Source organism: Lycorma delicatula, chromosome 7, assembly GCF_047948215.1.
Source record: "Lycorma delicatula isolate Av1 chromosome 7, ASM4794821v1, whole genome shotgun sequence".
Lineage (NCBI taxonomy): Eukaryota > Metazoa > Arthropoda > Insecta > Hemiptera > Fulgoridae > Lycorma > Lycorma delicatula.
Window position 1 is genome coordinate 87762792 of NC_134461.1, and position 27932 is coordinate 87790723.

At 30.2% G+C, this 27932-nt stretch overlaps 2 protein-coding genes across 4 annotated transcripts in view; one reads left to right on the forward strand and one right to left on the reverse strand.

Moving 5' to 3' along the window:
* The window catches only part of LOC142327629 (cilia- and flagella-associated protein 298), a 467369-nt gene that overhangs the window by 250434 nt on the left and 189003 nt on the right, over nt 1-27932 (reverse strand). The gene's annotated exons all lie outside the window — the stretch shown is intronic.
* The window catches only part of Teh3 (tipE homolog 3 phospholipid transfer protein), a 60708-nt gene that overhangs the window by 13639 nt on the left and 19137 nt on the right, over nt 1-27932 (forward strand). Inside the window, exon 2 of one of the 3 annotated variants that reach the window (XR_012757042.1) lies at nt 3341-3802. The exons of 1 other annotated variant lie outside the window; for it this stretch is intronic. Coding sequence is in view for 1 of the 2 variants with exons in the window: in XM_075370833.1 (XP_075226948.1) it covers nt 14343-15677 (1335 nt within the window). In the remaining variant the exon portion in view is untranslated. Of the gene's footprint in view, nt 1-3340; nt 3803-14141; nt 15688-27932 lie in introns of those variants that run through there. One more of the 3 variants, XM_075370833.1, reaches the window with a different exon arrangement.

A 27932-nucleotide genomic window follows, 5' to 3' on the forward strand; every position in this document is an offset into this window, starting at 1 on the left:
ATGTGAAACGTTTCTTTACATACAACCATTGTCGTATTGAGCAAATTTGAATGTTTTTTATCCCCTCCCTTAGCACCGGTAAAATCTTTTTTTCAACTTTTTTTAAATTTAATTATATTGATTTATTAATAATTATTAATCTCTGACTGTAAAAAAAGTTTTGCAATAAATAATAATTCAATAACAACAATAAAAAAAAAATATGAAAAAAGTCAAAAGTTTTTAATGAAATAAAATTTTATGTATTTTTCATTAAAAAAAAAAAAACGAAATGAAATCGGATTCGAACCGATGTACCCTTGTAAGATCTAAATACTTCATTATATAAATTTTATTTAACTATAACTCTGGAACCAATTCAAATGTAATATATCGTTGAAAAGCTTCCAATGAGGGCTTATTACTGAAATTAAGAAAAAGTCCAAAATCCAGATGTTTTGGATTTTGGACACTTTTGGTCAAGTTGATTGCAATCAAAAGGGGGGGTGCACAATTAGATGTTACAACACTCCGAAATCCAAAATTTCAACATTCTACGCCTAATAGTTTTTGAAATACGTACGTACAGACGTCACGACGAAAATAGTCAAAATGGATTCAGGGATGGTCAAAACGAAATTTCCGTTGAAATCTGAAAACCGAAATTTTTCGCGATCACACTACTTTTTATACTTCGTACAACGATGTAAAAATCGAGATTTATAAATAAAAGTTAATTATTTTAATTGGACCCAAATTACTTTTAATGGCAACTGTCCTTGGTTATAGGATTCACTGCTGTGACAATTCGGTTTCGTAGATCTTGAAGAGTAGCAGGCTTATCTGGTAAACCCACCGGGTTGGTCTAGTGGTTAACTCATCATGGCAAACCAGCTGATTTCGAAGTCGAGAGTTCTGAGGTTCAAATCCTAGCAAAGGCAAGAATAACTTTTTTACGGATTTGAATACTAGATAGTGGATACCAGTGTTCTTTGGTGGTTGGGATTCAATTAACCACACATCTCAGAAATGATCAACCAGAGACTGTACAAGACTACACTTCATTTACATTCATACATATCATCCTCACTGATGTTCTGAAGTAATACCTTACTGTTGTTCCGGAGGCTGAACAGAAAAAAGATAATAACCCTGAAGTAAAAGGTTAATATATATATATATATTTGTTGTTTATAATCTAATGTCGACATATTACAAAATAGAATTATAAACGAGAGTTCCGGTCTAAAGTAATAAAAAATATTATTAATTTGCTATTTAAAAATTAAAAAAGATAAAACATTTCATTTAATAGAACTTAATCATATTAAAAATGCCTATCTTACAAAAACAAAGTTTATAAAAATATACGAATAATACATGCTTATAATAAATTATAATATAATACGATACGAATAGGATAGTGCATGTTACACTTTAATATCAACGCATCACTTTATATTTAAATGACTGTGAAAATAATGACGTGATATTTAATAATTAAAGGTCCGATGCTTACTCTAATATAAACGAGGTCATGGCTTTAAATGGACTTTTATTCAAAATCAGTAACAGATCTTTAATAATTAAAAATAAATTATTGTATTTATTTTTATGTAAAATATCTATTTTCAAACCGAATGAATTATCCAATTTTAAGTAGTTGTAAATGGGTAAAATCCAGAAATTACAAAACAGTTTATTTCATTATATTTTTGGACAATCTAATGTTTTACGTAGATTTCATAAGAAAGCTACCTATTGTAACGGGTACCATGACTCGACTTCCGGAAAATTTCGACATAATTTCGCGTTTCACATTCCCCAGACCCCAAAACCACCGTCAGCTCAAAAGTTTATATATATATATTTCACTTTCTTGTGGACACGATAACTGCCGTAATTTTGCGCCAATCACTTTCAAATTGTTCTTTAAAAATAACTCGTCAAAAAATCTCGATCGAGTTCGTTAACGGCCAAAATCGGACCATGGGAATGGAAATGGGGTGGGGGGCTTTTTCGAAAAAACAAAATATCGCTATAACTTTCTTATTAAGTAAAATATTAATTCGTTTAAAATTCCTATTATTTTTTGGATAGGGGCTTAAAACTTGAGTGAGTAGAGAATTTTGATATCACCAAGCATTGGTCCAGGGGGTGGAAAAAATGGGGTTTCGAAGACAAAATCATACTTCCCTTAATAGGCTCTGTATCGAATCGGTTTAAAGTGGTCGTTAGTCCTCTAAACGTTACCTAAAACCTTTGCCTGAAACAAATTTTGATATGACCAAAGCTTACGGCAAGGGATACCAAAATTTTGTTGGAACTGTAAGAAGATGGGTTTGTCGTATGCTAAACATGTGAAACGTTTTTCACATGCAACCATTGTCGTATTGAGTAAATTTGAAGTTTTTCTTAATTTTAAGGTGGAAATCTTTTCTATCTCCTACTTAGCACCGGTGAAATCTACCTCTGCCTTCCGGCGTACCGAAAGGGATTTTTTTAAAAATTAAACTGAATATTTGATTAAAAAATGAATATGAAAATTAAATGAAATTAGAAAAAGATGATGAAGGATGGTCAGAATAAACAGTTTTCAACTTGTATCATGGCTAATTTGAATAATTACTTTTTGGTTATAATCCATTATTTTATGAAAAAAAAACAATCACATAAATAAAAGAATATATTATTAATATATATTTCGCATATATATATATATATATCGATTAAAGAAATAAATATATATTACAAGTACAAATAATAACAGGTACAAGTAATAAATATACAATAATATAACAAGTATACACCTGACCACCACGAGACATGTACTAACGAATCGGGATTTTCCGCTAGTGATCGGTACATTCCGGTGCCTGTTATCTGAGCACATTATTACTTATTGTTTTACGGAATGACATCCCTTGAACTACCGGTGTTTTCTGTTTTAAGCTAAGGGGAACACACACACACACACACACACACACACACACACACATACAAATGCCCTCTAGTAGGATAGGATTAACTTTTTCAAAATTGTAATATTGTTTCTAACAGTACTGAAGATGATTATAATTTAGAAAAAGAAAAACAATAAAAAGAGGCTTACATTTTCGGGTAAATTTATTGTTTGGTATGATTTATAAATTATGAGATTTAAAAACCAATACGCCATAATTTAAATGAAATATAAACCAATTTTTGTCTTGAACATTTGTTCAGACTTTTTGAAGGAATCTTCAAGAAAAGATATACATTTTAGACAGGAATAGATATAATAAATATTTAATAATTAGACAATCGTTTTGTTTTAGTAAGATGATTCAAAAAGAAACAGTATGGTTTGATTTGGTTACAGGGAAATCAATTTGATCGCCTTACGAGAGCTTATCATCTAACAAGACATCCGGAAACTTTACACGATGAGGAACAGAAATTCTATTACTATCATTAATGGAAATACTATCCGCACGATCAGTAATATTACTTCTACTTGAAGAAGAAATTGTAACGGTTTTATTCATGTTTTAAAGTTAGTTACAATCCTTCTGGTGAGGAATGAATGAATGAGTAGAGTACCTCACTCCATATCCGTTTTTCATACTGCTTAGACAGCATCGTTGTGTCATATCAAACTTCGTGATTATTCGTTTATCCGTTCCAGATATATTAAACAAAATACACACACAAAGAGCATTTTATTTTTGCACTTTAAGTTTCTATGCACTCAAAGATGGAAAATACAGTGAATTCTTAAAATTTTAACCCTTGAAAATTCTTTTCTTTAAGTATAATACTGTAGGGAAAATAAAAATGAAAGAAATAAATGCACGCTTTAAGAATATAAATATTTAATATTAAATCTCATAAAAATTTATATGTACAGATAAACGCTTCTAATCATAAAAATGACTATTTTAATGTATTCCTGTGTATAATAATAATAATACATAATCAAACATACATACACGGGTAATTACATATTAATTACTTAATAAATGTAAATAATCATTGCGTTATAATAATTTATTTAGGGCAGCTAATTACATTTAACTCGAAACATCAATCACTCCCAGAAATAGAACAGGTAGTAAAGAGACAAAATATTAAAATAGAACAGCCATTTCCTACAAAAAGCCAACTCATCTGGTAAACTCCGGAAAATAAGAAATGCAAAATTGTTTACATTTACATTCTTTATCAAATCAAACACACCGTTGGATTTTAACATGCCATCGAAATATGAGAAATATTCAAATATAAAATGGACATTATTATTTTGAATATCTAATTAGTCTTCTGTACATTTCATTCTTTAAATTTATTATAATTACAAGTAAGACTGAGATAGATTATTTAAATACCCAGAAAGAGAAATTACAGTCTACATAATCCTTGTCACCACTCCGTAAGGATTATTAATAATAATAATAAAAAAAAAAAATTGGAAGTTTATTTGAACATTTTTCGGAGTACTCTACTTTTATGAATATTACTATATAGAATATCCAAGAAAAAAACAATAAGGAAAAATATTTTAATAGTTTCAAAATTTAAGTACCCGGTTCTTTATATTTCTCAACGCTGAGGTGCCCTGAATATAAAAGTGCAAAAAATGTAATTCTATATTAAGAATACAGAATTTCCTTCCTCTCACTTTCTCTCTTTCTGTGTGTGTGTGCGTGCGCGCGCGCGTCTTGTGTATACACACCTACTTACATACTTTGAACGGAAAACTATATACTTTTAAAGTGATTAACGAGATCTAGATCCTATTAAATTTTTTTTGAAAATTGTATTAGTTAAATTATTTCTCTTCAAATTCATTTCTACTGAGATAGGTGTAAACTGAGATAGGATGTAAACTCACCGAGAAACTTCTGAATTAGTAATTAAAAAGACCTTTTTTAAAAGTTTTTTTACTCCCAAAATAAAAATAAAAAATTCAAACCAAATGATTGAGGTTTTGAAAGTTTTTCGTCATGTAAAAGGAAAATGTGTTTACAGAGAGTTTGCGAATAAAAGGAGAACTGACTTCATCTCATACCAGGAGAGCGAAAGAGAAAGTGTTTTAAAATTTTACTTTTTTTCCATTATTTACACAATAGTCAATATTAGAGAGTATTTTTGTGAAAACAACAATAAAAAATGAAGTAAACCCTTTTAGACACACGATTACCTCGACTCAGATGCAATTTCTGAAAAGTTTATAGACACTTTAAACGAGTTTTAATACTCAAGAACCTAACGATTCTTAATGAAATCTGCAGGATCTTAATTAACCCTGATGTAAATCTAATATTGTACATATAATCCGCAATTATGCTCAGAGAAGTACCTAATTCCTAGTTATGAAAAAAAGAACACAGATAAAAACCGAGAAGGTATCGCATGAGAAATAACCTCCCTCAAGAAAATCAGAAATTGCATAATAAAAACTTCATAAAGATTGCACCTTTCATAAAAAAAATTTCGTTAACTGTAGGTCAGGCTAAAACTTAGTGAGAATATATGTAAGACTGACTTCTTACAGTTCCACGAGTTACCAATACTACTGTCTTAAGATAGGTGAAATAAATCTAACTTATGGTATTCCTCAGACAGAAGCCTGTTAGATCGAAAATTCCATTATTAGGTAATCTAGTGATAACACAAATAAACAACATTAAGTTTCTAAATTGCAAAGTTTCTTATCTGGAAGAAATATACGTATATATTTGTATACGGCGACATTGTATCGGCGGGCGCAAGGCTAGCCGATACAATGTCGTGGGGAACTACAATTTACACACGCTCATGCACACGAGCTCCCCCACCAAGCCAGATCACCGCTGCTGAGTGCGCAGCACCTCACCAGCCGGCTATATGATGCGGGAAGGTGGAAGCATTCGCTATCGGACCACCACCAAAAGAAGGGCGGAAAGAATTTGAAAGAAGAAGGAAGGAGCCCTTAGCCGGGTCAACGTGGGCACCTCCTGGCGGTTACCAACATCACCCCCGAAGTAGTAGGCCTGGCCGGCCCGCCGAGGAAGCCTCTAGGCGTGGTAGACATTTCCACCCCGGTCTGCTGAATTTCAAGCGCTGTGATCGATAGCCCAACCAACCCGACGTGGGATTGCCCGGCGGAAGACCGAATTCTCGTCGGAGCAGTAGACCTGGCCGGCCTAGCACGAGGCTCACTAGCGCCAGGAGGCATAGCGGAGCGGTGAGACGGAACCGGACGAGTTCCGCTCGGAAAGAATCGCGTCGGCAGAAGACGACTGACGCCGACCCGACACTGCGAGACTCAGGGGCCACTACTGCCATGCTGTACTGAGAACCCACTGCTGCTGAAGGAAACCTCAGTCCGATTCCAATAAACGAACTGCAACTTCCCAACTACAACCCGTCGAGTCAAGCCGCCATCGCCGAAGACCAGCGACCTAACCCACCGCCCTTTTCAGGGCTCACAACAAACGCATCAACGACTCATTTTGGGCCAACACTCTAAACAACCCTTTTCAGGGCTACCAGGATGTTCATAAGGTGCCACGTGCCGTCGTAGCATTCTGGCGACAATATATATATATATATAGATTATACTGTTAAGAGAATGTTGACAGGATTCGGTGAGTTAAAATTATCCAGAAATACGAGTATAAGGGGTTATATTTGTCCCAAAGTGTTGATGTGGAACGAAACAATACAATGACGTAAGTACCCAACTTAATGTGCATAATGCAGAAATGAGATTTCTGTGACTGGATGTAATAAATAGAATTTGAATATAAATGATGACATAAGGAAGATGTGCTTGAAATATATCATTTGAACTATCAGAATTAAAGTTCTGTCCAAAAAAACGGGAAAAATATGTCAGGATCAGACTTTCAAATTTAATACTCAATTATGGTCTTAGGAACGCTACGAGATAACAAAGCCAGTTCACTCATGGGTGACAACTATATGTTAGAAATAAGAAAGAAAATTTCTACAAGTTATAAATTCCGTCCCGTTTTTTAGTCAATCACTTATCACCGCGGCATTTATCGAATCCATGATTTTAAAAAAACTCTTTTATCTTCTTTCATAAAGTCAATTTTTTAGCGGGTAAGCTGGTAGAATAATCGCTAGTCAATTGTTACAAAAACCGTTCTAAGGTGCTATTGGATGTAAGCAGAATAAATCTAAAAATAGTAGAAACGGTTCTGTTTCCTTACATTATAATTCTTAGCTCTTGTTCTTCTCTGTTTTATTAAATTTTCACTATGTCTTCAATTCGCTGTCAAATTAACAAAAGCTTTGTTAATAATGTATCCGTAAAGTCAAGAACATTCTCAGCCCCTGTTAGTTAACTCTCTAAAAAAGAAATAGCTTCAACCTATTACAGGGCCAATTTGAGTATTCTACAGAACGGAATTAAAATAAACCCAACCTACCTATTTTATTAAATCAGAATCCGTCAAAATAATACGTGGGTAAGGTAATTTGGGAAAACCTTTTAACTATTTTAATATATGTAGATTGTTGTCTTAAATATACCAGGTCTTCAGTTCGTTAAATTTTTTTTTTAAATTTCCTCATCTTACGCCACTGTCCTAATTCTAATTCTAATACATCCTAATTCACACTTAAATTATTTATATCCTCTTTTCAGTTAGCTTACGGTATCGACCTCACTCACTTTAAGGAACTGAATTCTTTTTCTTCTTTGATCATCAAAGATTAAAACAATTTCCCGAGTCAACAAAGACTCAAAAAGACCTTAAACTCGAAAAAATTCACTACAGCAAATAAATTATTATTAAATAGGTTCGGAAAAGTACTAGAATAATATGTGCCCTATCGAATATGAGCGAATAAATATTTACTTTGTTTATTAACAAATTAAGGAAGATTTTTAGTTTTTCGCCAATAGCTACTTTAATTTTAATCACATATAAAAATAAAAAACAGCAATAGATAACCGAGGAAATTTTGCATAAAAAACCTTCCGGGGTACGTTTTTCTACAAACAAAACTAAGGCTGCTAGAGAATTTTTACAATAAGTAACAAAATTGTGCTATGATGTAGAATTGCTTGTAAACTCGGTACCTTCTCGTATACAGTAACACTAAATGCATAAATTAATAATCTATCCATAATTTCGTAATTTTTCTCGTAGAAAAATGTGATCAGGTACTATCTTCTGTAAAATTGTCTTAGTTTTCTACTGGTGGTATTTATTTTTTCATAAGATTAAAAATAAACAAAATATTCACGAAAAACTAACTAGATTTTTTTTCAAAAAAACACGTTTTTTCCACAAACAGCAAACAATTTGCAAAATCGATCAAATCTAAGGTTAAATATTGATAAATGATGTATTCTTACATAAATCTAAAGAGTTACATAAAACTATCTAATTTCATTAATTTTTTATAACAATTTGTTTATAGTGTCATTTTCATGTATTTACGAAGTACACTAACATTTACTTCCTAAAACTCATTGAAAACTAAGGTTTTTGAAAAACTATCTCTACCATCTTAAATTAAATGTTTTACCTAATAAATAACAATTATAATATTTTTATATTTGAAAAACCGAATTAATAATGACTGGTTTTCAGCGTTAGACGAGGTACCAAAGCATGCTTTTTCTAAAAAAAGGCAATTTTCAAATGTCGATAAATAAACAAATAAGATATTCCTTATGGAATAATTAAGTAATAAGCTGAAGAAAAGAATGCTACTTGTGTATTACATTTTCCATTTTTTTGCAATTTGTTTATTATTATAGGCGTTTTATCAACTCTTGCAAATTTTCACAGTAGATTAACGGACAATCAGAAATTTAAAATACTTTAAAAATTTGATTAATACTTGGTTCTTATGAATTTGTACCTTTTTGAATTACTTAATTATAGAAACACAGTTATGTAAGTTTATTTATTGTGCGCCCTCGAGTTAGTATGATCTATAGCTGGATATCTATGTATGATAGCTATAGCGGGATTTTATTGTAAAATTCGCTAGCGCACTTAGTCTTGCTCGTAGAAAAAAGTACCCCAAAGATTTTTTATGCAAAATTTCCTCGGCTATCGATTGGTGCTTTTTATATTTACATGTGATTAAAAATAAAGCCGCTACTGTCGAAAAACTAAAAAACTTTTCTTAATTTTTTAATTAGCAAATTAAATAGTTAATCGTTCATTTCCACTAGGGAACTTTTTTATTCTATATATTTTTTTCTAATCCATTCCAATAATTCATTTACTGTAGTAAAGTTTTTCGAGATTAAAATTTCTTTTGACTCGGCTAAATGTGACCAACATCAATGGCTCCTCGGCCTCTTTAAGCATCGCTTCCAATTTTCTATATGTGCTCATGGCCTAATTATACCACCATTTACACTGAGTTCGTGGATACTTTTTTTTTAATTTTAGACAACGTAACACTCCTGCTAGATAATATCAAAGAAAGAAATGTCACGTTGATGAAAACTGAAATATTTTTATTTGTTTGTCGAGTATTTAAACTCGTGTTCCTTTGAATATGACAGGAACTTCATCTCTGGATAAGTTAGCTCCACTTTTAACGTAGTTTTTTTATGGAAGATATCCCGTTTTTGGATATTACCCTGAATCTGTAAATAGCCTGTAATATCATACACGACTCATTGTTCATTGCATATGAGTGCTCAGTCACAATAAAAATCCGGAAAGTATTGGGGTTAAGAGCTGCAAATTATTAATCGGGATCTTTATGTGATCGCGTCTATTTTTTCTTGATATGAAAATCAACATGTACTTCCGATTAACCGACGAGCTTACTAGAAGACATGCAAATGAACAGCGTATTGACAGACATACGTTTCGGATACAAACTTAATACTCTGGAATCACACTCGTTATGAGCATTTCACCAATCAATCAGAACAGCCGTTAAATTAACTCCAATATAGAATAACTAAACTTAATTAAATGTAAAATATACCTTTAATTAGATTTAAAACTTCAACTCTAGCAAAAGTTGATCGACTATGATGTTTACCGTTTACCCAATTGATTAAGAGTTAAATTTTATTTCGGGAAAAAATCATTAGATTAAAAACTATGTGAGCTAATAGCCAAGTATTCGATCGTTTTAACCCTGTGGAAAGAAAAATAAGACAAAACCACGTATATGTGATGAAAATATATATATACCCTTCTAAACTTTTCCTATCACTTTACCTCCTGCAGAAGGAAAAGTAATAATAATGGGAAAATTAATGGACTAATCAACACGAAAGCATAATAAAAATAACCGGATCATTATTATCAAGAGAGGTCAAAAATATCATTCAGTTATGATTGACTGACCTATAACGTGACGTAAAAAGAAATAAGATAAAGAAAGAAATAAAAGAAAGATGGAATGATAGAGAAAGTTAGGTAAAAGGGAGCCACTATTACGAAGTAGAGGGGATGTGTGTGTGTGTGTGTGTGTGTGTGCGCGCGCGCTATATTTCAGCACCACCTCCAGCAGCAACTGTGTATTGATCAGCAAAGCAGCAGCGCAGCAAAGGCACAACCACCTCTCCCACCAGAATGCCCTGCATGCAGCGCACCAGCAGCCAACATTATACAACAGTATAACCCCCCCCCCCCCAACCACTATTATTCAGCACCTTACTTACCCTATACGACGAACTACTACCAACATTAAAAAATAAAATTTAAATCGTTCACGCTGATTTACCTGTAACCGATTAATATTGTTTTTACTAACAGAATAATTTAAAAAATAACATCATTTTATGAATTACTTTAAAATATAAATGAAAATTAATATAAAATATTATATTCACTTTTGGAATTATTAGTTTAAAATGTTTAATTGTTGTATTACAATTAGTAGTCACGAACTTGTCAGCTGATATTAAAGATACTACGTGACGCTCCAATATCCTAGAATCAAATACAATAAAACAAGGAAGAAAATCCTTCACATTCACTTAAATATTACCCTAACCCATTTCATTCGATCATTAGGAGTTCATTTAACATTAACCGGGTCAAAAGTGGATACCCATAAGACAAGACAAGAACTACAGTTAAGATTATACAAGAGATTTCACATTATAATAACGTGATATAATAAAAAATTAAATAACTTAAAAAACTTTATGAAGTATTTCCTTATATAGTGAGACATACATATATTTTTTAAATTGTTATAGTTTTTTTTTTTTTATCAATCACTGTAATGAGAATAAGGAAGTAATTAATTTATCCTTTAACAACTCACAGTTGATACATTGACTTTTCATAACAACAATAATATCGAAGGTTTACTCAAACTGCCACCCAACAAAAAAAAAACAAAAAAACATAACATTAACACGTAAGTAATTAAAATGAACTGAAACTAAACGACACTACAAGTAGTTATACTACGACTATACCCGTACGTATAACATAAAATGAAAAAGTTATTTTTTTTAAAAACACAATTAAATATTACATTTTGTACAAATTTTACCGTTGGACATCAAAACATTTCAGTATGTAAAACGTTGCGGAATAATCATTTTGATTTAATATAAACACTTAAGAAGGGGGAAAAATATAAGGAAATGTAAAGAGTAAAGATTATTAATGATCAAAAAGTAAACTATATAAGTCAAAGAAAAAAATTACAAATAAACGGACAAAATATAAAAATCGCTAAAATTATATTGTACAATCATACAATAAAAAAAAGCAATAAAGTTTAAAATATATAACTTATAACCTTTGTAATTAGAGATAGATTTTATAAAAGAGGATTCTGCAATAATCAGATGTTAATTTAATTTTATAACGCACACGCCCCTTTAAAGCATAAAAAGAAAAAAAATATTAAATATTAAAATATATTAAATATTAAGACATCCAAATATAATTAATTGATTAAATGAAAAAATTATAGAAGGTAGGAAAATTTTTGTAAGCGAATACAAACTAAATAGATGTAAGAAAAACAATGGATTTAAAAGATTACGACGAAATATTAAATCATACCTAAAACCAATTAATCAAATGAATTCGATTTTTTTTCACAAGAAAAGATAATTTAAACATTTTTTTATAAAACATTGGAATCATTCAAACATTTATACTTGAATATAATTTAATTATGAAACGGAAAAAAATAGAATCTTAAAGATTTAAAAAAATTGTTAACTGAATAAACAATGTAAAAATATCTTTTAAGCTTCATTGAAACATTTAAAGAATTAAATTCCTAAACAAAGTTGGAGAAAATTAAATGATACAGCATCCACAGACACGCAAAGTTAAACGTTTATAAAACGCATAATACAAATTTGGAAGTAATATATTAGTACTACCGTTTACAAATATTATAACTAAATAATGTTTTTAATTAAGTTAATATTTTTTTTAAACTGATTTTTTATTATAAACATGTTAGAAAACAAGATTAATTACAAAAATCGTTTACAAAAATTTTACTTAAAATCTAAAATTAGATGGATATTTCGTTAATAAAACAATCATCATCAGTAGAAATTATGAATAAGTGTACATAATGAAATAAATGTAATAAATATATGACAAGGTTAAACGGTAATCAGTAATAATATTATTTTTCCTTCTATTGCCATCTTTTTTATCTATTATTTTTTATATGCTACTTGCTCAGTGTCTACTGATGATGATTATTTAACAATCAAAAGACCCATCTATTTTTAAGTTTTAAGTAACATATTTGTTAACGATTTTTGAACATACTCGTAATGTTACTTTACAATTCATAAAAAGATAATTTAACATAATTCTCATCTGTAATAATTACAAAACAAAACTATAGAAGAGCAATTATTACATTGAACATATTTTATTACAGTTAAAATTAACGATAAATTAATAAAAAAACTACAAAATAAGAAAATTTTAAATTCTAAAAATATAGCTTAAAATATTTTTAATGAATTATAAATCTAGATGAATGCACACACCCATTATATACAGATATACAAAGTAAATAATAAAATATAATACTGTAAATATTCAGAGGGTTTACAACTAAAATTATATAAAGATTTAAAATAGAATTCTCTTTAGATAGAAATTTCTTGTTCATTATAATGTACCGTTTATGAATTTCATCATCGTCTAAAATACGTTATATGTCATTTTATTTAAAGAAAAATATTAAAAAATTTTAAAAATACAAATTTTGATTATTTGTCATTAAAACAATTCATATCCTACCCATCAATTAATAAAAATATTATATAATAATATTCATAAAAACTTTATTTTATTAAAATAATAAATAATAATAATAACCAGTCTGAATATAAATAAAGAAGTAATATTTTTAAAAGTTTGATTTTAGTAACAGAGTATAAAGTTAGAATTAGAATAAGAATAGTTAAAAATTTATAAAAATCCTGAAATAGTATTTTTGTTAAATGATAATTTTATTATATATGTTGCATTAATGTAGAAGCATATATGTCTGAGACTTTCAAAATAAAAGTATATAAACAGTATATTTCCATATTAAACAAATTCAATAGATCCAATCTGTAAGTAGAAATGATTACAATAATGGTAAAAAAAAACATTTACAAAAATAAAAGTTAAGATTTTTCTTTTTTTCTAAAATTATAATTCTAATAAATAAAAAATAAAAATTTTTATTTTATAATCAACATATGAAGAATATCGAAGAAAATTGAATAACAACGTTAAAAGAAAAACAATAAAAAAGGAAACATTAAAAGTATCAACGTCGACACTAAGCAATATAAAAATTATGTAAATACAATCAATTCTATATTCCAATAAAAACATTACATTAACGTATACAAACACACATACAAAAAATACACGATATAATAATGGTGCAGTATGTTTTTAAATAGAATACGAGATTTTTTTTTATTATAAATTAGGGGGTTATAGATTGGTGGGTAAAGAGGTTGAGGGTGGGAATGAATGTTCAAAATGAAATGAAAGAAGGGTGGTAAGGAAGGGAGTAGTGGGGTAGTGTAGCGCCCGTCTGTCGCGGCGCAGGAGGTTAACATTATTAAGTTGGCAGTACTGTCGGTGGTAGCCGTTTTTGCTCATTCAGTGTGGATTGTTGTCGCGAGATGTGAACTAGGCACATACATACATACCGCGTAACGAACATTATTTATAAATATAATGATTATTATAAAATATACATAAATGTACGCATAAATATGTATAAATATAAATTACGCGGCGCTATTAAATTATAAAAATAAATTTTAATGAATAACCGTTCGAGGAATAAAACCGGGATTTAACACGCGTTTAATTAAACGAAAAATAAATATATAAATAACGGGGTAAATAATAAATTTCATATAAACAAAAATGGGTAAAAAGCCGACACCGCCGGAGGAATTAATAATTCCGCCGCAAGACACGAAAATATGTGGAACGATATGTATGTGTCAAATGACCGCGGTGTTGAGCAGTGTAGCGTTGGTTTATTTAACCGTTGCGATATACATGCCGAGTTTAAGAGCTTTTAAATCGGGTATTTCGGAAACACCGGCTATGTGTACGACGACACGAGCCGTTAATAAGGATAACTGCGACTGGGGTTCGTGCGGAGAATGGTGTCTGAGTAAAACATCGGGTGCATGTATACAGATATACGTTAACTTGAGGCAAAACGGTAGCAGTTTATTGTTAGCGAATTGTACGAACAGCGCGAATAAAACGTGTTACGGTATAGATCAAGAAAACGCGAAAAAATCACGTTGCATAGCGGACGAGTGCCGTAATTTGACCGGTACGTTTAACTGCACGCAAGGAATGTGTATAAATATAACAGACGCCTTCGAATGCGTATTCAAAGATACGGATCCCCCGTTAAAGTGTAGCGGAAGACGCGGTAAAATAAACTGTATCGATATAGACGGATTACAAAATTGTAACAGAGGGACGTGTGAAAAAATAAGAACGCCGTACAATTGCGACCGTAGGTGCGTCGATATACCGACGAGAAATAAAAATACGATACTACTGAGCGGTGATAGAGTGTATTTATCGCAGTGTCAAAGAGCTTTAGTGTTCGGGACAGAGCAGGAGATATGGAACGAAAGCGAAGACAACATATTGATGACGAGCTGTTACAACATAGAAAATACATCGTTGGGGGTTCAAGCGACAGATTGTATCAACGGAACGTTGTTAGAGAAAAACCTATTGAGCGATCTAACCAACTTCACGTACTTGAGTTATTTAAGCGTGACCAACACGCATCTTTTGGACGAAGAACGTAAAATAGCTCCGCCGGAACTAGATTTATTAATCGCAAACGAATCGAAATTATTAATAAATCTAGAAGGTTGTGTTAACACGTTGCGTGACGAATGCAAAGAATTCCTTCGCGAATACGGTAAAGACGGTACCGATCATAATGCGAGGGCAAGATTTCCGTGTTTCTACGCCGAAATAAATACCGATGTGGTCGTGGCGAGGTTCAATTTGGAAACTACTTACCGCGAATTCCTTGTAGCATCACTTGTGCCTTCCATACTGTTTGTCGTATCCTGTTTGACGCTCATATTGTGCCAGCGAACAGTAGAAGTCGGTGACGACGCCAGGATGAGATTCAAAAGGAAAAGTAAGAACTCCAACGCCGAAAAGGACTCCGGTCTTGGCGATGCGGGAGGAGGAGATGCGGCTATGGCACTCTGAGATCCGTCACGTAAGATTATTTTATTTTTGTAAAATATCAATAATATGTTCATTTAATTGGTTTTTTTTTTTAATTCAATCATTGCTCAAACTACTTAACCCATTTTTCTAAAAATAATTTTATCACAGCGGCCATCTTTAATTCACGTGGTTTTAAGGTAGATATGGGTAAATGAATTTTAAAAGGAATTATAAGGTTTTAAATCCCTTCGTTCTAAAGAAGGCGAGAGAAATAACAAGAAACAACATCGACTGGAATCATTCTTCCAGAACAATAATCACAATGTTGTATAAAATCGATAACTTTGATATCCTTTTAAATACTAACAAAAGCTGACGCACTAATTATTAATGCATGGTTTAATAATTCATTAATTAAAAATTTAATTTAAATTTACATTATATAATACATGTATAGAATATTTATAAAAAAAATTGTTTTATTTATTTTACGATACTTAAGAATGAAGGTAGAAGAGGATTCAACAAAAAAGTTGGCTATTTTATGATCACTCTGTAAGAAATTAAAAATAGTAGTTTATGATAACAATAAAATTTAAGCAGAACAATTATAGTGTTTTTAAAACAGCTGATATCGGAATTTAAAATCTCAGCTAAAGTTAAATCTCAGCTAGGGCTCGACAATTTCCACTACTCATTTCATAAATCTAATTTACCATACTTAAATATAAATGTGGAACTCAATGTAGAAATCATGATAATTATTCAATAAATCAGTTATTACTTTACTAAAATTAAGTGTTATTTAATTATTTCTTCTAAATTAACTTTAGTAAAAGTATTAGTATTGGTAAAAAAAAATATATTTTTTATAATGTTTGAGTCTCTTCTAACTAAAAATCTTTTACAATTTTTCTACATTTGAAATACATATATGAACAAACAATAGACAGAGGAATTTTTGGTGCCGTAATTGCTCATTTGATTCGATGCATTTATTTATTCCTTTCTATACTACTGTAATATTTTTATCTCAACATAACTTGTAATTCTAAATTTTTAATTAACAGTCGAATTTTGGTCTACCTCGATAGCTTTTACCTTCTAAAATCCCATGTAGGGTTAAGTAACCCTACATGTTTTTACAATGATCCAAAACCTAGTTCTGGTTGTTGCAAAAACAAATACCTTTTAAACTCGAATTTTATCGACCGACCTACTTTTCGACATACTTGAATACAAAGGCTTTTATGATTTTTTATTTTTCTAATGGTCATTCCCAAAAAAATATGAAAATAGAAAACAACTAAAAAATAACTGATATAGAATAGCATGTATTCAAAATTAATCCCCACTTTAATCGTTTATGTCTAACTAAAATACTTACAATTTAACAAATACTTGAAGAAATGTAACAATTATTACAGATTATTATACCCATTAACGTCATCGATGAAACCATAAGCAATTGTGAAAGTAGTACAACTGTAACCAACGTTGAGTTAAAACAAGTCAAAAATTATGAGTAAATTGCCAGTTTGTTTTACCCCTTTCAATTCGTATCCCGGTCAGGCATGGCATTTTCACGCGCTACAAAAATTGTCATTCATCTCATCCTCTGAAGCAATACCTAACGGTGATCCCGGAGGTTAAACAAAAAAAAGTCGTATCCTACTGAATAACAAGCGATTAGTGGGTACAACGTATTAGCTAAAAATCAAATGTAAGAAACCTACAACATAAAATTAATTTGACACTACACAATAGCTAACAACTAATAATAATCAATAGAAAACATTAAATACAGATGAAAATTATTTACGTTATAAATAAAAACTCCAACCAGTTTTAATCTAGCTTATTAAAATGATAACTTGATAAAAATATGTCAATTACACTATATGAATGCTTTTATCTAGGGTAATACACCAATCATTACTTGTGATTGTATACATCTGAAATGAATCAGGACCCGACGGCCTATCCTTCCTTGCCGTCTTCTTGCTGGGGCTGCATTACTGGAGTGCTTTCACCAAAGAAATCACCCCAGTAATGCTACCTCCTATTGTGTATAAAACGCAGATGGAATCATAAGAGGGATGATAGAATCCAAAACAGATCGCAATCGTATAAGTTACTACGCAAATAAAATAAGTTTTTCAGAATTATTATTCCTATACTAGCCGGTCAGGGCTCGCTTCGCTCGTCCGACGGTCTAGTCAAACGGTCAGGACCCTCGACGCGTTCGTGTTCCTCATGTTTGTGAGAATGTATTTTACAGATATTAGTTAAAGAAAAAAATAATAATAATTTTACTTAATTATATTTCTGTTACCATGGTGACAGAAATATAATGAATTAAAAGGGGATTAATATATATATATATATATAGTTTGTATCAAGAAGCATGGTGCTTCTATACTTATTTATTTCTATAGAATTTCAAAAAAAATTATATCTACAATAATCTGTTTTTAATAAAATGTAAAAAAATAATAAGTATAATAAATGTTAATGTAAACAACGTACTGTTTATAGTACACAATTTATTACACAGCTGTTCAATTTTTTACGCTAGATGGTAGCGCTTCATTCAAAATAAAAATGTGAGAACATACAATAAACCAACGCACCATCCTTTTTTATTGGAGAGAAAACGTTGAACAAGACAATAAAAATATACTAGTATAGAGAGTAAAAACTAATCTGGCAACAAAACGATAAAAATATATGTCATATACATAATATAGGATAAAAATAAAATATTTTGAGAATAAAAGATAATAACCATAAAAAACAGATTGACGTAGAAAAATTAATTAAAAAAGTTAAATTAGTAAAAAGAAAGAAAAAAAAAATAGCCATTAAAAAAAAATTTGTGATACAACCCTACTAGAGAACTTGATAACAGAAAATACATATATAAATTGGATTAGCTTGTTAAAGAAATAATAAAGATCAATTAGGTTATTAAATTTTGCGTTAATAATCTTAATACAAACAAAAGTAATTATTAACATCTAATTACAACTTAGAAAAATTTTATTGATTAATCATTGCTACATCATTTATTAATAATAAACTGCATCAACTGGTAAAATAAATACAAATTGGATTACAAAATAACTCTCCAGCCGGATACTTCCAAACTATAACCAATTTTGGAGATTAGGAAAGGATTTCCTGAAATAAGTAAGGACCTATTTTAAGGACATTTTTTGGTACCTGAATCTTAAGCTATCTATTGTACAACTGTTTAATCAGATATGAAAAATCGTTGATCATTAAATAGACTGGTTTCCTTTTCAAGGATTATGGACAGAAAGGACACCGATATCCCAGAGCGGTATACGAGTATAAATGATTATTTCTGCTAGGAATGTTCACTGTTCGGGTTAGAACATCTCTATTACAACGCATTATCTTTCTCTAAACGTGATTGATTCCTCCTTTAAAGTTTTCTCCGAGTTACAGATGGAAACCCGTGAAAAATGATAATTTTTCCTCTATATAATTTTTGTGATTTAATGGAGCTACGGAACAATTCGGAGACTTTATTTCCTACTCCATGACTGTACAAAACTTCAAACCGGGGTTAAAACATTTCTAAATAACAAGGCTCAAAAATCCCTCGTATTTATACAATATAAAATAAATTCGGTGAAATCACGTAAAATAAATAGGTTAGGTTACAGGGATAAATAATAATTAGGTATCAGAGAATACACAAAAATTGGGAAACAGAAAGTTTTAGTTTTCAATAATATTCTTTATTTACGTAGAATTTAATATCAAAGTAATAATAATAATTACTTGAATGGAAAAAAATAACTAATGTAGCATTAATTACACACCATCAACATAATCAAACTTAAAAATATATATATAAACGATTATGCCGTACATCGATTTATTTAAGTTGCATAACCCTAGACGTACAAATGAAAGAAAAACCACTATCTTTATAAAGATTACTTAATTGCAATAAATGTAATAATTATATTATACAACTAATATATTTGACAGATAGATAACAAACTAAAACAAAACAATACGGGGATATTAAATTAATTAAGGAAATTATATCCAAAACTTCAGCCTCACAATTTTGGTTAACAGATATTTGTCCATATGGATTACGTGATGCAGAAAATTTACGTCATAACTTCAAATTAGAATTATACGAGTATAATATCTGATCATTCAGGCTTGTACCCTAGATGAAGGAACTAACCAAATAACTCATATGATAAAAAAAAAGAACAATTATGTTACATTTAACATCTGAATCTTCTTAGTGATGAATATTTGCTGTTTATAACAATTATCGATAACTTAATAAAGGTCGAACTAAAATTCAGAAAAAAACAACACCTAATTTTGATTTTATGAATTTTTAATTTACTAAAAATATTTCAGCACAATTTCTTTTTAAGCCGTCTTTTAATAATTCATAATTACTTTTAATTTCATGCATAAATGTTGTTAACCTAATTGATTTCTCTTTTTTACGACTTTTACTAGTCACCTCTTTCTTACCTCTTCAAAAATACTGAATACACCAGTGTACCTGAGCCTCACAATTATGTAATTATGTATTTATTTCAAATCCTTGCTGAACAGGATTGATCGGCCGAAGTATTAGTAAATGCCAAACACTTATTCCCATTTCCGTGGCGGAATGGTAACGTCTCGGCCTTTCAGCCAGAGATCCAAGGTTCGAATCCCGGTCAGGCATGGCATTTTTTATACGCTACAAAATCCCATTACAATTTGAACAAGGTCCAAGCTTATCTGCCAATAAATCTGGATTTCGTGGTTATGAATTAGTAAATTTTTCTACAACTTACAATAAATTAGGCTTTATGCCAATTTCAAAAAAATCAGAACGTTTTTTTTAGGTGTTCTTCAGTGTCTTTTGACACGTAGGTGGTTACAACTTAATCGAATTGGTACGGTACTAGGTGTCATTAAACATAGATATAAATGCCACCTAAATTATACATGTTTATAATCTTTACAAAAATAGTTTCCTAAGTACAAATCTAAAGTAGTTTTTATCAGAAATACGAAAAATTACTTAGTACTTTCTTGTCCTTACCTAAACCCTTTTACAGCTAAAAAAATTCCATTCCAATAACTTAAATTCTAGTAAGAATTTTCCAACACTCAAATTTCCACTCTTAAACAACAATCTTAAAACATCATACCCTGTCTAAATATTTTTTCTCATTTTTCATAAATTTCCTGCTAATATCTTTGCAAAGTTTTTCATGGCAAATTCGAAAGACTACCTACCGAAAAACTGAACTGCGGTATAGAATGAACGACCCTAGAGGTTATCATAGAGTCCTTTTTAGGCGGCGGAAGCCTAACCTGTATACATGCTCATTAAAAATCAGGGAATTTTATCCAGGACGGTAACGTCTAATTATTTAACAAAAGTTTATTGTTACCCGGCTTAAAAATACGCTAGGCAACTGTCCCTTTTCTTTAGAAATGAATAAAAACAGATTCCTAAACAAACTTCATCCTCGAAAACGTGTGATGAAATACCCAAATGAAGTGAAAGTTTATATTGTCCTCGTCAAACAGAAACTAAGTAAATTTTTTTAAACAATCTTTATGAAGTAATTTATATATTATTGAAATAATGTATAAAACGTTACTCGATATAAGTACGCTTTACTTTACCATTATCGGTAATTATATTTCAACAGAGTGATTAACATGGTACATTATAATAGAAAGATCAGTGTGATTTGATTAATAGAAATGACATGTCAATCTAGACACATATCTCTTACCAATAAATTTACCTTAATGTACGTATATGAGAGAATACCGTCAAATCATACTGTACGGTAATCAATTATGCAGAATAAATTAACATAATGTTGATTTTGAAGCAAATCTTGCAGTAAGTAGGTTGCACCAATAGTTGTCATGACAACCGTACTTCATTACAATCCACAACAAATAACTTAAGCATGGAATTAACTTCTTAAGAATTGTGAGATCTATATTTACTATTTAATTAATAATTACCTACACATCAATAAATATTAATTTACCGGTTTCAATTTTAGTTATATACACGTAACAGCACGCGAATCTGCAACAAAAAATACAAAAAAATTGCGCTATTTAGTTCAGTTTTCTTCTTTAAGACCTCCGTAGCGAAATGATAGAGCGTCTCGGCCTTTCATCCGGAGGTCTCGGGTTCGAATCACGGTTAGGCATTGTAGTTTCCATAGGTTACAAAATTTCATTTCCATATCCCACGCGCAAGTTTTAAGCTTACGTGGCGATATCATCAAGCAAAAATAGAAAAATAAATAAAAAATATAAAACTAGTTTCTTCAAATTTACCTATTAGTTACTGTCGATTGATTTACTATCCTACAAGAAAAATTAAAATGTTAGGACACTGGGAATTTCGAGGCAAGAATCTGTTGTACAGACCTTAGATATAATAATCCGCATCAGTTATATTAAACTTTATGGACTTCTCGATAATATTTAACTTAACATTCTATTGAGCTAAATTCTAAAAAAAAATACAAGCTGACGCGACGGATCCACAGATAAAAAAAAGCTATAGGTAAATTCAAATACTTACAAAATGATATACCAGCCTAAGGGCTTTGAATTATCAAAGCTGCATTAGAAATCAGGGGAATTTTGGATATTTTATTTAATATTAAGTAATTAATGTATATTAATAATATAAAACTTAATGTACAGGGTTCTATTAACAATACATAATTGCCTTCAACACTAAACAAGACCGAAGACCTAATTATAATAACTACGCTTACAGTTCTTTTAAAGTACGTGACAGGAAAATCTGAAACTGCTTCCTGTTACAAAACCGAGCAATTAGAAGTTAGTAAAAGATACAAATGCGTACAGCTAATAAAATAATGTTTTACAGAAAGTTTAACATTTCTGTCGTACATCTTAAAATTTACTATAATTTTTTAAATAGAAAATTTCGTGAAACATTTGTAAATGAAATTCACTTTTCGATAATAATTTTTTTTATAACTACTGACTGAAATTGCAACTATAATAAAGGAAAAGTAGGAATCTTTACCTATATATTACCTATTGCCTATATATTACATTCAACAATGTACTTGAAACAATTGCTCTGGTAAACACAACTTTCCCTATCTTTTTATTCGTCAAAATTTTATATATCATTTATTACACAAATTAGCTTGGCTTTTTTTTTAAATCTAAAAATCAGACTTACGTTGCCGTGTAGTAATTAGCAGCTCTGTGCAGAAGAGCGATTTTTTTACTGTATACAAATCCAACGCCTTGTTACACTTAATTTTTGTAACATAATACCCTTTCTAAACTTTTCAAATATCATTATTTGGTATATTTAAATTGAGATTAAAATTATACTTTTTTGAAAAGCAAACTAACCTCTTACCTAAATATGAGTGTTTGTTAATATATAACGTATGCTGGAAAATGAAATTTTCAAAATTAATTGATATTAAATATGACTGAATTTAAGTAATGTCCTAATATAACATTTAAATCACTTTTCACTTCCTTCTAGTAGAAAAACAAATTTACTCGTTTACTCGTTTACTACGTTTTACTCTAGGTTAGAATTTACCATTTTTCATAATTAGTAGTCATTTCATTAACTATGCATTATAAAAAATTAAACGGTTATTTGCAAAATAAAATAGGAAAAGTATTTTTATAAAAATATTCCTTGAAATTTCGAAGGGACACCTTTTCGCATTTTTTTTTCTTTTCTTTCTCTAATTTAGACCTTGAGAACTCAGTTGGGAAAAGATTTCAACGGATCAAGATTAAAGTAAGCACACTCGTGAAAAATTTCAGTGAGGAATATTTATCCGAAATTTTAACAAAACGGTTCCATTATTTGTAATATATGAAAACTGATGATACATAGAGAGCCACCGTGTAATTGTAGAAGAACCGGTAATTAAACTAGTTGAAACAGGTTATGTACAAGAACATGTACCTAAGTCTTGTAGGCAGGCGGCGTTGAAAAAAAATTCAAAAAAATTATTTTAAATTTTATTTTAAAAAACTCAGTTTATTTTGAACGCTTTCTTTAGTAATTTTTAGTTGTAATTACTCGTACTATACAAATATTTATAAAAATTGACGGACCATCTATTTTCCTAGAGGTAACCTTTCTATATATTTTATTGTTTCTCGACAGTCCGGAATCCATTAATTAATACTTTATCTGATTCGCGTCTTAAGAATAGCTATGACTACTTTTAAAATATTTCTAACCGTCACTACACAAAATGTTTTTGTAAGAATAACGGTCAGCAAGCCTATATGATTAACAGAGTGAAATTATGAGGTGTAAGGTTAAACGTCAACTGGATTACAATAAGATTTTCCCACCAGATGGGTCCAGCGGTGAACTCTGTCATCGAAAATCAACTAATTTTGAAGTCGAGAGTTCTAAGGTTCAAATTCTAGTAAAGGCAGTTAATTTTATACGGATCGTAGATACCAGTGATCTTTGATGGACGGGTTTCAATTAACCATACATCTCAGGAATGGTCGAACTGGGACTGTACAACATTAAATTTCATTTACATTCATACACATCATCCTCATTCATCTTTGAAGTAATACCTTACGGTGATTCCGGAGGCTAAACAGGAAAAAGAGAGAGAGTCAACGGGGAAATCATTCCATTCTTCATTTTTCCTAGTGAGCCTAGCATAGGATGTCTGTTATTCTTGAGGATGACTATGGAGACTTGGTTTCATGCCACGTTGTAATATCCTTGTAAATATACATACGCACGCGCACACACATGAGTATAAATAATAACCAATTTCAATTGAAATCAATACGGTGCGGTGGTAGTCAAAATAAAGTTAATAAAAAACAGATTGTTTCTCTTAACAAAATATTTTTTGTTACATTTTAACAAACTGTCTATTACAAAAGGCAATTCTATATCAGTATTGACGTTTACCCATTATAACAATGACTTCAATTCCTTTCAATATATAAATAAAATATATCGAACGTTGCAATGTATTTATTCAATGTACACCCGCAAAGAAAAAACAACATTGTTACACAGGGGTGCCAATTTTCATACCAACATGCGCGCGCACACATATACATACAATATAACAACAAAAACCGATTAAAAAACTACATAAAGGGCAATCCGATTATTAATAACTTCTTAACGTTATCAATAATTACACTAATAATATCGTTAATATTTTTAATATAGTAATTTAAAAGAAAAAATATATTAATTGGAACAAAAGGCAGTACGTGTTCATTTATTAACTACCACCAATCTAAATCCTTGTAAACTAGTATTTTAACTACTATTCAGTCGCCACCCCGAATATAAAATATTAAGATTCTCATCCCTTATTTTATTTATTTTTTATTTTTACTTTTTTCCCACCACTCCCCTGGGCTGGAATAACACTCAAGTATAACTAAAACCAGGGAAGATCCCTTATTTCATTACATTTAAATAAGTCCACGCACAATTTTTGACACATACAAAAAAACAAAAAAAAATTAATTCTATCAAGACTAACCAAAATGACCCATTAAGAGATTAAGTGTAAAATCGAAAATTAAAATTATTTCATAAAAAAAAAAGTCTACTCTTAAGCTTTTTTAAAATTAATTAGTATCAGAAATTTTCCCATCATTAAACGTTTTTGACTGCTTAAACCTATCATCTGGAATTTTCTACTAATATTTTTTTCAAAAAATGATGTAAATTGGATTACAACAATTTCCTAATCTTTACCAGTGTTAAGGATGGTAATACACCCTTCCTAATTAAAAAAAGATGTTCCATTTATTATTCCAATCTAACCACTTTTTTTATTACTAAAAAATTATTAGGATGACAATAGTTTACCTTTAATATATAAATATATATACTTTTTTTTTTAAATATATATACAGGGTGACATAAATAATTCAGCGCATTTTAGACGTATAAAAATCTGATGTGAATACCACATGACTTTCTAGTACGCCTATTAAAATCTATATATACATTTTTTGCAGCACTTTATTTAAACTTATTTCATTTGAAAGTGAGATACGATCCTCCCAATTCTTTAATAAAGTAGACAGTTATACAATTGCATTGTGGTGGACACCCACATTGCATCAAATTTTTTGTGGTGTACGTATGAGAATTTTATATTAGTTAATACATTAATTTCGTTTCACGTCACTCAAGTAGTTATTTGGTCCAAGTGAGCACGTGTTGGATCCATAAACATGGACACATCGGTTCGAATCCGAGTTCATAAACATATATTTTTTAAACTACTTTTTTTAATTTAAATATATTGATTTATTAATAATTATTAACCTCTGTAAAAATTGTTGACTTAATAAAAAGTACATAAAATGTTATTCCACTAATAACTTCTGATTTTTTTCATTTTGTTTTTTTTTTATTATTATTGAATTATTATTATTATTATTATATATATATATATATATATATATATATATATATATATATTACAATCAGAGGTTAATAATTATTAATAAATCAATATATTTAAATTAAAAACAAAAAGTTAAAAAAAAGGAGTTTAAATCGGATTTGAACCGATGTAACATCTTTTCCCCTTGTAAGATCCAAATATTTCATTAATTAAAATTTTATTTGGCTATAACTCCGGAACTAATAAAAATAAGTTCCACTTATGATATATCGTTGAAAAGTTCTCAATGAGGGCTTATTACTGCAGTTAAGAAAAAGCCCAATAATCTAAATGAATAAAAACTCAAAATCCAAATGTTTTGGATTTTTGGCTTTTTTGGATGCTTGGTCCAGTCGATTGCAATAAAAAGGGAAGGTGGATAACTAAATGTTACAACACTTCTAAATCCAAAATTTCAACATTCTACGGCTAATAGTTTTTGAGTTATGCGAGATATATACGTACATACAGACGTCACGCCAAAACTAGTCAAAATGGATATTTCCGTTGAAATCTGAAAACCGAAATGTTTCGCGATTGCAATACTTCCTTTACTTCGTACAAGTAATTAAAAAGAAATTCTGATCATTATTCCAATCTAATCACGTTTTTAGCATTTTAAACGTTAATAAGAAAATAATCAACTGATACTTACAAGCATGTTTTATTGCTGAACAAAGTATTTCTAACAGTTTTATTTACAACACTACAAATAACTTCCACACGGGCACCTTTTGAGACGCGTAAAATGCCTAGACGACATTCAACTTCACGCCACACATTACGAAGAATATGTAGAATTATCCTATTAATTACACCTTCGATCCTTTTTTTTAGTTTATTGATGTTGACAACCTTCGTTGCGTACACCCTGTCTTTGACAAACTTCTGAAGAAAGAAATCAAGTCAGGAGATCGAGGCGGCCAGAGAAACGTTGAGGATCATCACGGCCGATCAAACATTGAGGAAATTGTTCATGTAGGTAGTCCCTAACGTGTAAATCTCACTGTGATGGTGCGCCATCTTGTTGGAAGTAAACGTCGGGTAGCCGATGTTGTATTTGTGGCATACTGCATACTGCATACTCATGTAACAAGTCTAAATAACTGGCTGGGGTAAGAATTGTCCGATCACTTTATAAAAAGTCAACGCTACCAGACGTTCATTTTCGGGGTAACACTTTGTGTTTGTCGAACGGCATGAGAGTTTTTGCTAGTACAAATTCGACAATTATGGTGGTTAACGTGACCAGAAACATGGAAAGTAGCTTTGTCAGAGAAGACTACGCTTTCTAAAAACGCATTATCTTCAAGCACTTTATCATGAGCACTTTATTCATATTTTTTTTAAATGTATACGCATATACGCATGTACAGAGCTTAATATAAAATGGGGTTATATTGGCAAAATTTTAAGAAAACTAACACTAAAGAAGTCATCTATCCATTCGGGAGATGCAGACGATAAATGAAAAGAAACTCATACTCCATTTTTCATTGATTACCGTCTTTCCTTCTTGCAGCATATGATGACAGGAAAGTAAAAAAATGTTGAAACTTCATGAATAAATTACCGAACTCTTTATCTACTAACGGTACTTTTTCGTTTCTATCCCCCAAAAAATTTTACAAGTTTTTCACCTGAAAAAACTCAAAATAGCATGAAAATTGATATTAACAATAACCAGGTTGGAGAAATAACCCAATAACACACTAACACGCTATTTTACACCGGTCATTTTAAACATTCTCCTTATTAACATATTTTACACATTACAAATATA